The sequence below is a fragment of the Erpetoichthys calabaricus genome, chromosome 9 (assembly GCF_900747795.2).
Source record: "Erpetoichthys calabaricus chromosome 9, fErpCal1.3, whole genome shotgun sequence".
NCBI classification, from domain to species: Eukaryota; Metazoa; Chordata; class Cladistia; order Polypteriformes; family Polypteridae; genus Erpetoichthys; species Erpetoichthys calabaricus.
Window position 1 is genome coordinate 139,048,756 of NC_041402.2, and position 17,896 is coordinate 139,066,651.

A 17,896-nucleotide genomic window follows, 5' to 3' on the forward strand; every position below is an offset into this window, starting at 1 on the left:
TAGCTATATAATATATATATCTATATATCTCTATATATCTATATCTATCTCTGTATATCTATATATCTATATCTATATCTATATATATATATCTATATATATATATATATCTATATATATATCTATAATATATATATATATATCTATAATATATATATATATATATATATATATATATCTATATCTATATATATCTATATATATCTATATCTATATATATATATACAGTGGAACCTCTAGATACGAGTTTAATTCGTTCCAGAACTGAGCTTGTATAGCGAATTTCTCGTATCTAGAACAAACTTCCCCATTGAAAATAATGGAAATCCAGTTAATCCGTTCTGCACCCCAAATATATTAACATAAAAATCAATTTTCCTAACAAATAACACTGATAAATTATATATACTGTAGTCTACCTTTAATAAATAACACTGGTAAATAATATAACTGATTATTAAAAGAATCAAAACAGGTGTCCAAAGTGCAGTAGAGCATTCAATAAATCTTTAAATAAATAATCCTTAAAACAGTTGTGAAGTGGAGGTTTAAAATACACAAGAATAACAATCCTTTAACACAAGGTTAAAACGTCAACAAGAAGCAGTCTTTAAAAACAGATGACAATCCCCGGTGCTTCTTCTCTGTTAGTGTCTCACCTGCTTCTCCCATGCGGGCTCTGCAACAGGCGAGACACTCTTAATGCAGCTGACCTTCTCTACACCGTCCTGCTTCAGCTGTTTGGCTCGCCTGTTCAGCTACACGCGAGCCTGCACTTGCCTGCCTGTCTGCCTGCCTGCCTTCTCTCTCTCTCTCTCTCTCTCTCTCTCTCTCTCTTTCTCTTTTCTTTTACTTTTTCTCCCCCTTAACCGGCTCGCGCTTCTCTATATATGCGGGGAGGACATGGCAGCTGCAGCCCATCAGCCACAGGAACAATCATGGATGTGGGCAGTTTCCCACCTGTGCACTTAAGTGAGAAACGCAGACACCGCAGATAGCGGCTCGCAACTGCTACCACGCCCCCCTTGCTAAGCCGCGAGCTATACCCACAGCCTGGCTCGTGGCTCGTTACGCGAACCAATGCTCGTATTTAGAGCTGAATTTTTCGCTCATACTTTCCTCGTATTTTGAATTTCTCGTATACAGAGGTGCTCGTATCTCGAGGTTCCACTGTATATCTATCTATCTATCTATCTATCTATATATATATATATATATATATATATATATATATATATATATATATCTATATATATATATATATCTATATATCTATATACAGTGATCCCTCGCTATATCGCGCTTCGCCTTTCGCGGCTTCACTCCATCGCGGATTTTATATGTAAGCATATTTAAATATATATCGCGGATTTTTCGCTGCTTCGCGGGTTTCTGCGGACAATGGGTCTTTTAATTTCTGGCACATGCTTCCTCAGTTGGTTTGCCCAGTTGATTTCATACAAGGGACGCTATTGGCAGATGGCTGAGAAACTACCCAACTTACTTTCTCTCTCTCTCTCTCTCTCTTGCGCTGACGTAGGGGGGGTGTGAGCCGGGGGGACTGTGTGCAGCTGCTTCCTGAAGGACATGCTGCACAGTGCTTCGCATACTTAAAAGCTCAAAGGGCACGTATTGATTTTTGACTTTGTTTTTCTGTGGCTCTCTCTCTGTCTCTTCCTGCTCCTGACAGAGGGGGTGTGAGCTGCCGCCTTCAACAGCTTTGTACCAGCGGTGCTTCGCATACTTAAAAGCCAAAAAGCCCTATTGATTTTTTTTTTGACTGCTTGCTTTGCACTCCTTTGAAGAGGAAGATATGTTTGCATTCTTTTAATTGTGAGACAGAACTGTCATCTCTGTCTTGTCATGGAGCACAGTTTAAACTTTTGAAAAAGAGACAAATGTTTGTTTGCAGTGTTTGAATAACGTTCCTGTCTCTCTACAACCTCCTGTGTTTCTGCGCAAATCTGTGACCCAAGCATGACATTCTAAAAATAACCATATAAACATATGGTTTGTACTTCGCGGATTTTCCTATTTCGCGGGTGGCTCTGGAACGCAACCCCCGCGATGGAGGAGGGATTACTGTATCTATATATCTATATATCTATATATATATATATATATATATATATATATATATATATATATCTATATATCTATCTATATCTATATATATCTATATATATATATACATACACATACAGGTGCTGGTCATAAAATTAGAATATCATGACAAAGTTGATTTATTTCAGTAATTCCATTCAAAAACTGAAACTTGTGTATTAGATTCATTCATTACACACAGACTGATGTATTTCAAATGTTTATTTCTTTTAATGTTGTTGATTATAACTGACAACTAATGAAAGTCCCAAATTCAGTATCTCGGAAAATTAGAAAATCAATTAAGAACAATGCATAAAAAGGATTTTTAGAAATGTTGGCCAACTGAAAGGTATGAACATGAAAAGTATGAGCATGTACAGCACTCAATATTTAGTTGGGGCTCCTTTGGCCTGGATTACTGCAGCAATGCGGCGTGGCATGGAGTCGATCAGTCTGTGGCACTGCTCAGGTGTTATGAGAGCCCATGTTGCTCTGAGAGTGGCCTTCAGCTCTTCTGAATTGTTGGGTCTGGCGTATTGCATCTTCCTCTTCACAATACCCCATAGATTTTTGTATGGGGTTAAGGTCAGGCGAGTTTGCTGTTCAATCAAGAACAGGGATACCATGGTCCTTAAACCAGGTACTGGTAGCTTTGGCACTGTGTGCAGGTGCCAGGTCCTGTTGGAAAATGAAATCTGCATCTCCATAAAGTTCGTCAGCAGCAGGAAGCATGAAGTGCTCTAAAACTTCCTGGTAGACGGCTGCGTTGACCTTGGACCTCAGAAAACACAATGGACCAACACCGGCAGATGACATGGCACCCCAAACCATCATTGACTGTGGAAACTTTACACTGGACCTCACGCAACTTGGATTCTGTGCCTCTCCTCTCTTCCTCCAGACTCTGGGACCTTGATTTCCAAAGGAAATGCAAAATTTACTTTCATCAGAGAACATAACTTTGGACCACTCAGCAGCAGTCCAGTCCTTTTTGTCTTTAGCCCAGGCGAGACACTTCTGACGCTGTCTCTTGTTCTAGAGTGGCTTGACACAAGGAATGCGACAGCTGAAACCCATGTCTTGCATACGTCTGTGCGTGGTGGTTCTTGAAGCACTGACTCCAGCTGCAGTCCACTCTTTGTGAATCTCCCCCACATTTTTGAATGGGTTTTGTTTCACAATCCTCTCCAGGGTGCGGTTATCCCTATTGCTTGTACACTTTTTTTCTACCACATCTTGTCCTTCCCTTCGCCTCTCTATTAATGTGCTTGGACACAGAGCTCTGTGAACAGCCAGCCTCTTTAGCAATGACCTTTTGTGTCTTGCCCTCCTTGTGCAAGGTGTCAGTGGTTGTCATTTGGACAACTGTCAAGTCAGCAGTCTTCCCCTTGATTGTGTAGCCTACAGAACTAGACTGAGAGACCATTTAAAGGCTTTTGCAGGTGTTTTGAGTTAATTAGCTGATTAGAGTGTGGCACCAGGTGTCTTCAATATTGAACCTTTTCACAATATTCTAATTTTCCGAGATACTGAATTTGGGACTTTCATTAGTTGTCAGTTATAATCATCAACATTAAAAGAAATAAACATTTGAAATACATCAGTCTGTGTGTAATGAATGGATCTAATATACAAGTTTCACTTTTTGAATGGAATTACTGAAAAAAATCAACTTTGTCATGATATTCTAATTTTATGACTATCTATCTATCTATATCTATCTATCTATCGATAGATAGATATACTGTATATAGATAGATATATATATATATATCTATATAAAAATGATTAATACAAAATATAAAGTAAAAATACATAAAACAAATTAACCTGCACTTTACCTTTGAAAAGAATCATGGCTGGTGTGAATGAGTTTCTAAACACTTGTGGGATTGCACCAAACGAGACGACACGCGGAAGAGTGTTCCAAAGCAATCGCACTCTCCCAGCGCTGTAGCAGTTCGCCGTAAAAGTGAATCCGAAAAGATCGCGGACATGCTATATAAGCGCCTGCCGTCGATGGGTGATACAAGGAACATTATAAATGTGCAGGGCCCTGCCTGACTGCTGTGTCTGTGTATAAATAACCACGCTGTTGCTGTTTCAAGCTGAATAAAGCTGGTGTTGCTAAAGTACTGAGAATCCGCTTCGTGTTTTAGGGTGCAAGACGGGGACTCGCACGTCACAGCACACACGTGCACGCGAACACACACACATGAGCGCGCACGTGCACACACAGTCACAATGCTAATGCTGTAGTAAACAGTATACGCTTGTATGGATGTTTACTATGAGTGAGGCACGCCGACTCAGACGGAGAATAGGAGACGATTGCCCACAATCCCGCAGCGAGAGAGACAGAAGAACCATCAGCTCAGTTGTGATCACATGATGTTCAGCAGACAAAGCGTATACATACTACTCGTACTGCAAGACCTCACTCGTTTATCAAGTTAAAATTTATTAAAAATTTTTGCTCGTCTTGCAAAACACTTGTAAACCAAGTTACTCGCAAACCGAGGTTCCACTGTATATCTTATCTATATCTACATATATATCTATATATCTATATCTAATAGATACATATATATATATATATATATATATATATCTAGAGATAAAATCAATCTGTCTGTACAATATGTCTGTCTGCTTTACATGAACTACTTAATGGATTTAGATCAGTTTTTTAATAATTTACTTGAACATTCCAGTTGATCTTACGACTTCTCTCATCACACTAAGTATTATAGTTCGGTTGTAGCACCAATTTGCGGGACTTCAGGAGTAGGGAGCTGGGTGGGGCCATCCTCACTCACGCACCAGCCTCCGTACAAGTCGTTACAATACAAATATTCCCATTCATAGTTTGTCTTTTTCTGGCCTACTAAGACCAGACCAACATGGGATTATCCCCAGCTCAGAGCACACTGTAACTGACCCAAATTGTGTATAATTGCAGTTTAAGTGATAATGTGTGAAAAGCTTTAAATGCTATACATAAATTTTAAAGCCTGCTAATACCCCAGTTCCTACTTGTTTCCGGAAATGGCACCCTTAAAGAGTATATTTTACTGAGCCAGTCCTGTAAACAAATCAAATCAAAATCTAATTTTATTTGTTACATACATACAGATTATGTATACAGTACAGTATATAGTGAAATGTTCAGTTGCTCAACTCCAATAACTGTGCTTTTAAGAAGAATATGAAAGGACAATAATAGTACATGACTATAAATGTCAAAATCATCAATAGAATTATAAATGTGATAACCACTAAACAAATAATTAAAAAGAGTTAACAGTAGGGCATCATGTATTTCTAGACACTTTCCTTATTCAGGATGTGGATGGTCTGTGGGGAAAAAACTTCTCCTCAGTCTCTGTAATCTGGACTTTAGGCAGCGGTAGTGTTTACCTCACCACACAACAGAAAGAGGTCATTGTTTGGATGGCTGGTGCCTCAGATAATTTCCTTTGCTCTAGTCTGATGTTGCTTGGTAAAGATGTCATGGAATTTTGTAATTGCACAACCAGTTTTGAGTTCAGCTGTCGTGCTGTGTGACTTTACCAAACCAGGCAGTAATGATGCTTCCTATGAGGATACTTTCAATATCTAGAAGTTCTTTAGTAACTGCAGTTAGCCTGAAATCTCTGAGGTGGTAAAGATGTTGTTGTGCCTTCTTTACCAAGGTGTTGGTGTGTTTGGACCAGGTTAGGTCCTCTAGATATCTGAAACTGTCCACTCTCTCTCCCCGAGTGAAGTTAATATTGAGGGGTGGTAGTGCCTGTGCTGTTTTCTCCCAAAGTCCACAATCAGCTTCTTTGTATTATTGACACTTGGGAGTAGACCATTGTCCTGACACTAGTGTGACAGACTTCTTCCAGGTAAGCCTGCTCATTATTGTTAGATATCGGGCCTACCACAGCTTTGTCATCGGCAAACTTGACAATGATGTTAGAGTCATTTACAACTGTGTAGTCATATCTGTAGTGGGAGTACAGCAGAGGGCTCAAAACACAGCCCTTTTGATCCCTTGTGCTGAGAGAGAGATGAAGTGTGGCAACCCACTAGATCCACCTGGGGTCTGCCTGTCAGGAAGTTAAAAATCGTAAACACTGGGATAAGTTGATCAGGACAGATCTTAACACATTCTTGAATGCCATTTGGACAGCTACGATCCTGGTATTTCTTTCCTAAAAGCTATCTTTACATCATGTTCTGATCAAGTGAGTGCTGTTTCCTCTCTGAGCGGTACTTCTACCATAGATATGTTGGACTGCCAGCTGACGTTGGCGTCATTCACTTCGAAGCATGTGTAGAAATTTTTAAGTTTGTCTGCCAGAGAGGTGTCGGTGATCATCGTGGTGGGAGTACTAATTTTATAGTCTGATATTGTCCATAGACCTTGCCACATGTGTCTAGGATCAGACTGTTCCGATTTTCCTTTCAGTTTCTTACCTTATTGTCACTAAGTGGTTTTAACAGATGTTATTATAACAAATCAACCACCACCTGCAACATTCTCAAATTGCAATTTTTTTATCCAAATCCTTCGTACTTCATTCTCCCCAGTCCTTTCTCCAGGCTTCAATGTATGGGTCTGGCAGTGATGATTCCATTCAGAGAAAAGGAGCTGGTGGGTTGCCTTTTACAACTTTGCCTTGGACAGCAAAAATGCTAGTGCTGGGTCTGTCTTTCTACCATTGCAGTGTCCTTTTTGTTTCTTTTTTAGTATATTGCCACCCCTCCAAAGTTTTGAGAAGTCATTCACTTTTGATTAGTAATTTTATTTTTCTCCACCAAGTTTGTGCATTGCCAGAATACTGTTTAACACTAGAATTACCAGAGCCTACGAAAAAATTTGTATATCCGGCCCACCTTAAATCGCTTCTTAAATCCGTTCACACCTCTCCGCCAGCATCCTTTGTCCTCTAAATGTGCTGATAAAAGACAAGCTGCCAGCAGCCGGCTATTCCATCCCCCCACCGACTTAGAACGTGAGCGAAGTTTTCCCAGCTCACGCCTTGATTGATTATGTGGGAGTGAAGTGGAGTTTTACAGTGGAAATAAGAGGTCATTATTCTAAAGTAATCTGTGTAAACACATTGTTAAAACAGAAACTTTTTCATATTTTAGTAATAAATGTTACAAAATGTAGTAGGCATAAACTATAGAATATATAAAGCCCGAGTTCCAAAGATCAAATAAACACTTTCACAAAAGCTTCAAGAATGATTCAACAGCTTCTGTGGCGTAGCGCGTTAAGATTTGCTTCTTAGCGCAGAGCAGCTTTTCCTTGCCTCACAGACCTGAGTTCGATTCCCCGCTGGGGATGAAGTGTTGCTTTTTTTTTTTTCTTTTCTTTTAAACCTCAAACGGACATAAAATTTATACATTGGTATGCACTGTCAGTTACTGAGATCGTTATATTTTCATGTGGGAGGCTCCTTTTCAAATATTTTTTTAACAATTGAGACTGCAATTAACAGGAACAACTGTCCTTATAACTTATTTTTAAGATCCATAACACACAGCCAGACAGAGCACTGCGTAATAGAGACACAGACAGGCAGAGAAGTCACTAGATATATAAATAAACAGGGAAGCCACGTGTACTGAAAGAAAAAAAGAGCAACATGTGCGTTGTCCCTGCTGCACTGAATAAGCACAGGCACTCTAACATCACCCCTCCCCCGATCTTACTTAGAGAGTCAGGGACAACGCACATGTTGTTCTTTTTTTCTTTCAGTACACGTGGCTTCCCTGTTTATTTCTATATCTAGTGACTTCTCTGCCTGTCTGTCTCTCTATTACGCAGTGCTCTGTCTGTCTGTGTGTTATGGATCTTAAAAATAACAGTTATAAGGACAGTTGTTCCTGTTAATTGCAGTCTCAATTGTTAAAAAAATATTTGAAAAGGAGCCTCCCACATGAAAATATAACGATCTCAGTAACTGACAGTGCATACCAATGTATAAATTTTATGTCCGTTTGAGGTTTAAAAGAAAAGAAAAAAAAAGCAACACTTCATCCCCAGCGGGGAATCGAACTCAGGTCTGTGAGGCAAGGAAAAGCTGCTCTGCGCTAAGAGGCAAATCTTAATGCGCTACACCACAGAAGCTGTTGAATCATTCTTGAAGCTTTTGTGAAAGTGTTTATTTGATCTTTGGAACTCGGGCTTTATATATTCTATAGTTTATGCCTACTACATTTTGTAACATTTATTACTAAAATATGAAAAAGTTTCTGTTTTAACAATGTGTTTACACAGATTACTTTAGAATAATGACCTCTTATTTCCACTGTAAAACTCCACTTCACTCCCACATAATCAATCAAGGCGTGAGCTGGGAAAACTTCACTCACGTTCTAAGTCGGTGGGGGGATGGAATAGCCGGCTGCTGGCAGCTTGTCTTTTATCAGCACATTTAGAGGACAAAGGATGCTGGCGGAGAGGTGTGAACGGATTTAAGAAGCGATTTAAGGTGGGCCGGATATACAAGTTTTTTCGTAGGCTCTGGTAATTCTAGTGTTAATAACTTCAAGCTATTAAAACCTATCTGCCTTAGCTCTCTTACCATACTGTTTGTAGTTTAAACTGGCCTACATAATTTGTGCATATGCCTTCTCAACAAGTCAGTACATATTTTGTTCCAGCATATGCTCTTCTTTTGGTACAGTTATCAGGTGTCCTAAATGGCATCCTGGATTCTTTTTAAACTTGTGTCCATCTTTTACACATTTTGAATTTTCTGACTTATCTCACTCGTTCTTGCATTATTGCATAATACAACCTGGTAGACAAAAATATTTTTTTCTGCCTTTGACATTTTTCTTTTGCTCTGTCAGTTTGTCATGTGCATGAAAAGCTGGTTAAATCCCAGCTCTGAACAGCTTATGCTGAAGACCTTGTCCTACCTGGGCACCAAGCAAGTACATTGTACAAGACTCTGTGACTTTCTGTTTAATATTTCAGTCCTTTGTGAACAGTTTTTTCTGTCTCTTGGAGTGGGATATGATGTGACCTGACTAGGTTTCTCAGTGCTGCTGTGTAGACCCCCAAAGGTGTCAAGATCAACCTTTAGATCTGCAACATGCTTAGTAGCCTGGGGTTAAATCCATCCATCCATTTTCCAACCCGCTGAATCCGAACACAGGGTCACGGGGGTCTGCTGGAGCCAATCCCAGCCAACACAGGGCACAAGGCAGGGAACCAATCCTGGGCAGGGTGCCAACCCACCGCAGGACACACACAAACACACCCACACACCAAGCACACACTAGGGCCAATTTAGAATCGCCAATCCACCTAACCTGCATGTCTTTGGACTGTGGGAGGAAACCGGAGTGCCCGGAGGAAACGCCTGGGGTTAAATGACCTTGGAAAGTGTTATACAGGGTGAGCCAAAAAGAAGTACCACATTTCAAACTTTTTTTCTACAAAAAAAACGCTACAAGATAAAATACATTTTGTTATGACACAAGAAAGGGTATACAAAATAGATTTTTTTCACTTTGTTTTAAAGTGATGTCTTCATGGTGGTGGCCATCTTTAGCGTTAGTCTTCAAGTCTTGCGACCGTTCACAAATCGTCTCATTCAGCCATTTCAAGGGGAATAGTGTCCTTGAGGGCTTCAAAGTTTTGAGGTTGGTGTGTGTATACCTTCAACTTGAGTTAGCCGCACAAGAAGAAATTGCACAGACTGAGATCAGCTGAACGTGAAGGCCATCCGACATCGCCGCGTAGGGAAATCAGCTTCCCTGGAAACATCTCCTGCAAAACTTGCATGGATCACTGCACCGTATGAGTTGTTGCTCCATCCTGTTGAAAACAGGCATCCACCATATCTTCCAGTTTGGGCTGTAAAATGTTCTCTAGCATTTCAATGTAACGTTCTGAAGTGACAGTGACTGTTGCTTCCCCCCCAAAAACCCCTCCCATTCAAAGGGAAATGTGCCTTCTTGCTGCACATGACAATGGCATCTCGATGAATGGTTTGCTGAATGAACGTGCACAACTCTCTGCAACTCTCCCAGTCTCTCTCAGTGAGTTCCTGCTGTACCATCATTTTGTATGGATGGACATTAAAGTCCTCATGCAAAATCCTCCTCAAAGATGTGTTGGAAATGACTAAGGTAGAAGCATGTTTGCATGCTGAACGTCTAGGAGTCTACAAAATTGATGCCCTTACAGCTTGAATGTTTTCAGACGTTAGTGCAGTCTGAGGACGGCCTGGAGATTTTCTGTTCAATGTTGTACCCGTCTGTCTAAATTTAGCAGCTCACTGAAGAATTCTTTTCTGATTTGAGACATCAGCATTAGGAGGAATAGTGAAGTGTGTTTGGAAGGCTTGTTGCGTAGTGATGATGGATCCGCTGTTTTGTAGAACGCTTCAACAGTGAAAGCATGGTGTACACTGGACCAAGACATATTGCTCACTGAAAACTACAAGGGATCGTCTATCAAAGGACCCCCCACCCCAGCCCACTCTACTGCCTGTACTTTGTGCAGTGACCATGAGAAATGCGGTACTTCATTTAGGCTCACCCTGTATTTTTACTTCCTGCAGTGTCCTGTACCAGTGGTTCACCTGTGACTTCCTCTCTGGGTTGGAGACTCATCCCGTGTTCACTATATCTTTAACTACTGTAAATTGTCATTAAATATCAACAGTTCTCATTTTTTTCTATTAAAGTTCAGTAATACTGATCTCACTGTACTATTTGGTATATCTCCCAAATACATGCTACCAGAATACTGTTTTTTTTTTTTTTTTTATGAATCCAAAAATCAAAGGGAATGTTGCAATAGTAGATGCATATATATAAAATATATATATATATATATATATATATATATATATATAAATATGCATGCTTATATATATATACAGTGATACCTTGAGATAAGAGTGTAATTCGTTCCATGACCGAGCTCGTAAGTCAAAATGCTTGTATCTCAAATTAATTTTCCCCATTGAAATGAGATTAATTCGTGCCAGCCCCCAAAAAAACCACCCCATTTTTTTGTTAAATGTTTTCAACATAAGAAAAATGTATTTATAATGAACAAATATTGTATACAAACAAAATAAAACCTAATACATAAAAGAGAACCTAAAGAAATAAACAGACGTTGGCAAAGCCGATTAGCGTATTGTAATGTTTTTTCTTTCACTTCACTTTTGCTTAACTTAATTTTCTTCTTCACTAGTTTTTTTCTTTTTTGCCACTCTGTCATCACTTTCATTCGCAGGGCGTTTCAATAGAAACCTGTCCAAGGAGCTTTGTTTAGTCCTCCCCTTTAGAATGTTTCTGAAATGAGTTAGGCAAGTATCATTAAATAGCACGGCTGCACTTTCAGTTTCTTTTCAATAAAGTCAAGCGTTAGGCAAGTGATATTAAATAGCGCGGCTGCAAGTTCAGTTTCTTTTCAATAAAGTCAGGCGTTAGGCAAATGTCATTAAATAGCGCGGCTGCACGTTCAGTTTCTTTTCAATAAAGTCAGGCGTTAGGCAAGTGTTACTAAATAGCGCGGTTGCACGTTCAGTTTCTTCTCAGTAAAGTCAGGCGTTAGGCAAGTGTCATTAAATAGCGCGGCTGCATGTTCAGTTTCTTTTCAGTAAAGTCAGGCGTTAGGCAAGTGTCATTAAATAACGCGGCTGCACGTTCAGTTTCTTTTCAGTAAAGTCAGGCGTTAGGCAAGTGTTATTAAGTAGCGCGGCTGCACGTTCAGTTTCTTTTCAATAAAGTCAGGCGTTAGGCAAGTGTCATTAAATAACGTGGCTGTACGTTCAGTTTCTTTTCAGTAAAGTCAGGCGTTAGGCAAGTGAAATTAAATAGCGCCGCTGCATGTTCAGTTTCATTTCAATAAAGTCAGGTGTTAAGCAAGTGTCATTAAATAGCGCCGCTTCAAGTTCAGTTTCTTTTCAATAAAGTCAGGCGTTAGGCAAGTGAAATTAAATAGCGCAGCTGCAAGTTCAGTTTCATTTCAATAAAGTCAGGCGTTAGGCAAGTGTCATTAAATAGTGCAGCTGTATGATCAGTTGTAATTTTTTCAGGGTGTTTCTTTTCTTTAAAGTTCAAAACTTTTTCCCACATTGCAAACACTTCCTTTATCTCACTTTAAGAGATAACCTCCTCTGCAATACCGATCTCCTGCAGAACCTCCGTATGTTGCTGCGTATGTAGTTCCGTCAACTCCTCTGTCGTCAGTTCCTCGGAATGTGCGGGGACAAGCTCTTTGATGGCTCGTATTTCAAATTTTGGGTCGTAACTCAAGACAAAAAATCGACCTAGTGACGGCTCGTATCTCAAAAAACTCGTACATTGGGGCACTCGTATCTCAAGGTATCACTGTATATGTATATCGGCCTGCCCCAAATCCTTATCTTAATGTTTGTGGGGTTTGGGCTGGTTTACTTCTGGGTCCCTACTCTTAAAATTAGATTGGGTGCCTGTCATTTACAATGTTGTTCAGGCCTAATAATGCCACAACATTGTCGGCCAACACGTCATTAGTGCGTTTCACCCAGTCCATACATTGTTCAATCGTTTGCCCCTGTGCCAAATTCAACAACCATCCCGGCCTCCCCACGGCTGCCAAAGAGGCCAAGTTATCATCCGCCAGAATAACTCTAGGCTTATGCCCAACCACCTTCCTCAACCCAGAACCTGCTGTAAAATTTGAATTATTAGCTTTAGATCTTGAAAAATGTTGTTCATCAGATATGACAGGTTTGGGTATGTCATATATATACGTGATTCATTTTTTCTCCCTTTGTGGATCTCCAGCTGCAAATATGCAAACCGTATCACAGACCTTCTCTTCCATATATATATATAATATACAGTGCATCCGGAAAGTATTCACAGCGCATCACTTTTTCCACATTTTGTTATGTTACAGCCTTATTCCAAAATGGATTAAATTAATTTTTTCCTCAGAATTCTACACACAACACCCCATAATGACAACGTGAAAAAAGTTTACTTGAGGTTTTTGCAAATTTATTAAAATTAAAAAAACTGAGAAAGCACATGTACATAAGAGTTCACAGCCTTTGCCATGAAGCTCAAAATTGAGCTCATGTGCATCCTGTTTCCCCTGATCATCCTTGAGATGTTTCTGCAGCTTAATTGGAGTCCACCTGTGGTAAATTCAGTTAATTGGACATGATTTGGAAAGGCACACACCTGTCTATATAAGGTCCCACAGTTGACTGTTCATGTCAGAGCACAAACCAAGCATTAAATCAAAGGAATTGTCTGTAGACCTCTGAGACAGGATTGTCTCGAGGCACAAATTTGGGGAAGGTTACAGAAAAATTTCTGCTGCTTTGAAGGTCCCAATGAGCACAGTGGCCTCCATCATCCGTAAGTGGAAGAAGTTTGAAACCACCAGGACTCTTCCTAGAGCTGGCCGGCCATCTAAACTGAGCGATCGAGGGAGAAGGGCCTTAGTCAGGGAGGTGACCAAGAACCCGATGGTCACTCTGTCAGAGCTCCAGAGGTCCTCTGTGGAGAGAGGAGAACCTTCCAGAAGGACAACCATCTCTGCAGCAATCCACAAATCAGGCCTGTATGGTAGAGTGGCCAGACGGAAGCCACTCCTTAGTAAAAGGCACATGGCAGCCCGCCTGGCGTTTGCCAAAAGGCACCTGAAGGACTCTCAGACCATGAGAAAGAAAATTCTCTGATCTGATGAGACAAAGATTGAACTCTTTGGTGTGAATGGCAGGCGTCACGTTTGGAGGAAACCAGGCCAATACCATCCATACAGTGAAGCATGGTGGTGGCAGCATCAAGCTGTGGGGATATTTTTCAGCGGCTGGGACTGGGAGACTAGTCAGGATAAAGGGAAAGATGACTGCAGCAATGTACAGAGACATCCTGGATGAAAACCTGCTCCAGAGCGCTCTTGACCTCAGACTGGGGCAACGGTTCATCTTTCAGCAGGACAACGACCCTAAGCATACAGCCAAGATATCAAAGGAGTGGCTTCAGGACAACTCTGTGAATGTCCTTGAGTGGCCCAGCCAGAGCCCAGACTTGAATCCGATTGAACATCTCTGGAGAGATCTTAAAATGGCTGTGCACCGACGCTTCCCATCCAACCTGATGGAGCTTGAGAGGTGCTGCAAAGAGGAATGGGTGAAACTGGCCAAGGATATGTGTGCCAAGCTTGTGGCATCATATTCAAAAAGACTTGAGGCTGTAATTGCTGCCAAAGGTGCATCGACAAAGTATTGAGCAAAGGATGTGAATACTTATGTAAATGTGATTTCTCAGTTTTTTTATTTTTAATAAATTTGCAAAAACCTCAAGTAAACTTTTTTCACATTGTCATTATGGGGTGTTGTGTGTAGAATTCTGAGGAAAAAAATGAATTTAATCCATTTTGGAATAAAGCTGTAACATAACAAAATGTGGAAAAAGTGATGCACTGTGAATACTTTCCGGATGCACTGTATATAATTTATTTTAACCTTTTTCTGCACTTTAGAGTTACTTTCAGTTTCCTCCAGGCCTCTAGCCACTACTGTCCTGTACCCTGTACAGTTGCTTGTTCTGCTATAAATGCTTATTATGATATAATTTATGTTTTACACTTTGCCTTCAAAGTAAACTTTTACTTGCTCACTTTGTTGTTCTTCATAATTCTTTTTGGTTCAGAGTTGCTCATATTGCATCTTACTTGAGTATTAGCTAATTTATACCTGGTTTCATTTTCTAATTGTATTCTGTTTAGTTTCAGATTTTGCAAGCTTTTGCTATTATACTCATTTAAGAGGGCTACTTTATTTATTTATTTTTATATAAAGCAAAAACGTACTTTTAAAATGTAGCAAGCCGTCACACATCACTATCCAAAGCTTAATTACTGAAGAATGTTTCCAGTACTGTGTTACAACTCTGGGTGTTATCTAGGTCTTATCTGTGTATCATTGTATGCAAAGCGGAAAACATCCTTTTTTTAGGACACCAGTTCACCAGCTTATACACCAAAACTCATTTATACAGGGCCAGTTTAAAGGTACCATTCAACATAATGAGTATCTTAGAAGAAAACTAGAGTATCCAATATATGGAAACTCCACCCAGTGTTCAGAATGTCAGTCGAAAACTCCACAGCTTTGGTTTGGCTGTGTTATCCACAGTGTTTCTACAAAGGAGAAAAGATGAAGCTCTACAGGGTAGGATTCAAAAGTAATGAGCCTTTGTTTAAAAAGACAAATTTATTGAGCAAATCGGTACAACTAATTAATAGTCTTCAAAATAGGCACCTCCTGCATCAATACACTTTTGTAGGCGGCTTTTCCATGACTCGAAGGCGTCCACGTAGGCCTGTTCCGGGATGGCTGCAAGGGCTGCCTTGACATTTGCTTGGATGTCCTCGATCGAGTCGAAGCGTTTTCCTTTCAGCGCTGATTTTAAGCGCGGAAACAAGAAGAAGTCAGAAGGCGACACGTCCGGACTGTAGGGAGGCTGGGGGACCACCGGAACGTTCACCCGGGCCAGGTAGGTGCTCACGATGAAGGCGGTGTGGCTGGGCGCATTATCATGGTGAAGCTTCCAGCTGTCCTTGATGTCCCTTTGCTTGCGCGCGACGCTTCTTTTCAGCCTTTTCAGGACTTCCAAGTAGTAAGCAGCATTCACGGTCTGTCCTTGCGGGACAAACTCGTAGTGGATGATCCCCTTTACTCCGAAGAAGGCAATGAGCATGGTCTTCGTCTTCAATGCGTACCGTTGTTCTAACGAACTTTCCATTCCGCCGTGTAACGCACTACCGCACAGGGGTTCCCGTCAAGGCTGATCCTACCGCTCCGAAAGCTCGGAGCGGTAGGAGCTCCGTTGTGTTGTGAAGCCAACACCCGCCGTCGCTGGCAAGTGGGGCGCGCGGCGAGGTACGTTCGCGTCAGAACAAAATTAGGCTCATTACTTTTGAATCCTACCCTGTATGACATACAAACAGTATCATTATTGACACCAGATTGCTTTATAGCCCTATGAAAAACAAAGTATTTCAGCACTTGTGGGTGAGCTTGGTCTTTTAGGGGGCTTTCACAGTAACATTAAGGACTGTACAAAGGTTAAATACAATGTAACATTTTGGAAGACTCTTTCAGTATATGTGTATGAACATATTGGAAATTGTAGTGCAATTTGATACATTTTTTTCATAAAACTTTCAAGTGTATGTTTTGTGTTGAACAAAAATGGAAATATGATTCTATTAAGAAAAACATGTAAATGATGTTTAGAAAATACTGAGAAATGCATTTTGTTGCATCCCATAGTCTGACAGTTCTACAGCTCTTTTTAATTTAATTTAATAAATTGAGTCAAGCACTTCTACCAGCTCTCCTTTCTTGAATTTATGATTGGTCAATAACCAAATCAATCCCAAAAAATTGCTGGTTCTATTCATTCCTCACTGTACATCCCATTTTATATTTTTTTCTCCAAATAATGTAAACATAACTTAGCATTGCACCTTTTTTCTTTTTGTTTATTATTCTAAGTACTATTGAAATTGTGTGAATGAGGCCTACTATATATGTATATAGATTGACTATTTTTTTTGTTGGTTTTTTTTTTAGTCAGCAAAAAAGTCCAGATTCAGATGGAAGTGGACCCGTGGTTGAGGAGGGTAAGAGAGAAAATAGGTTAAAAGATCCCTTTAATTTCAAATAGGTATGTTTTAATATTTCACTAGTAATCCAGTTTCTTATCAGATCACCTGTTTAACACCTTGTCAAGTTTTAATTTATTGCCACTAGTCTTGCAGGATTATTTTACATCTGCTTATATACTTACTAGATGTTGCTTTTACTGCCGAGGGTATCCTGAAAGTCTATAGATGAATAATTTTAAAATTATTAAGTTGGTTTTAATGTCTTTTGTATTCCTTCTTACTGACATTGTTTGAGGACAGTTTGGCAGTTCATTTTGATGCAACAAAGGAGCATAACAAGCATATATTTAAATGATCTGGTCTAAATGTAGTGAAAGAGCAAACCACTTGAATTATGATGATAGAATTCCACTCAGTTGCATTATTCAGAAAAGTACACACATTATTCACTACATTATATGAGGTACACAGGTTTAAATACAAGAGAGAATTACAAGAGAGAAGCCACTACATTGCAATGAACACTTGTGAGGGGATCATATTTTTTAACTTGAACTATGATTTTCACTTGATCAAGATAGAGGTGATCCTGGTCTTCAGAGTGAGCCCTTTGTCTCGGTTTCATTAGGTAAGTTACAGTATATGCAGTATAAGTATTTTCTTATCCTATACTTTCCTAGTTAATGTGGTCATTAGAAAAAAATAAGTAAATAAAAACAACTTGGCTATACCGTATTTATTTTCCGGGTGGTAGAACGGAATTTAATTTAATCAACTCACTAGCTACATCCCAGAAGATGTGCAGGTTAGGTTAATTGGCTATTCTAAACTAACCCCAGTATAGGACTGTACACTAGTATCTCCAGTGATGTATTGGCTAGGGCTTTTTCTATCCCTCAATGCTTGTGGGATGGACTTTGGTTCCTTGAAACCCTACATGGGATGGAACACATCAGACAGTGCTCTTTTCTGTTGCTTTCTTTTTCACTTTAGGCAACTGTTTTCCTATATCAAAAATTGGTTTATTACATTGTTTTATTCATTGTAAAAAGATTTTGTGGTGTGGGTTCTCACATATAGTTAAATAAATAGTTTACTAGGTCGTAATGGACTCATCAACAAAGAGAAAAAAATGACTGATTCACA

General features: G+C 39.8%; 1 protein-coding gene across 3 annotated transcripts in view; it reads left to right on the plus strand.

Moving 5' to 3' along the window:
* The window catches only part of usf1 (upstream transcription factor 1), a 108,300-nt gene that overhangs the window by 43,658 nt on the left and 46,746 nt on the right, over positions 1 to 17,896 (plus strand). For all 3 annotated transcript variants that reach the window (XM_051931828.1, XM_051931829.1, XM_051931830.1), the window contains one exon: positions 16,716 to 16,765. In XM_051931828.1, the coding sequence (XP_051787788.1) occupies positions 16,716 to 16,765 (50 nt within the window). The remainder of the gene's footprint in view (positions 1 to 16,715; positions 16,766 to 17,896) is intronic.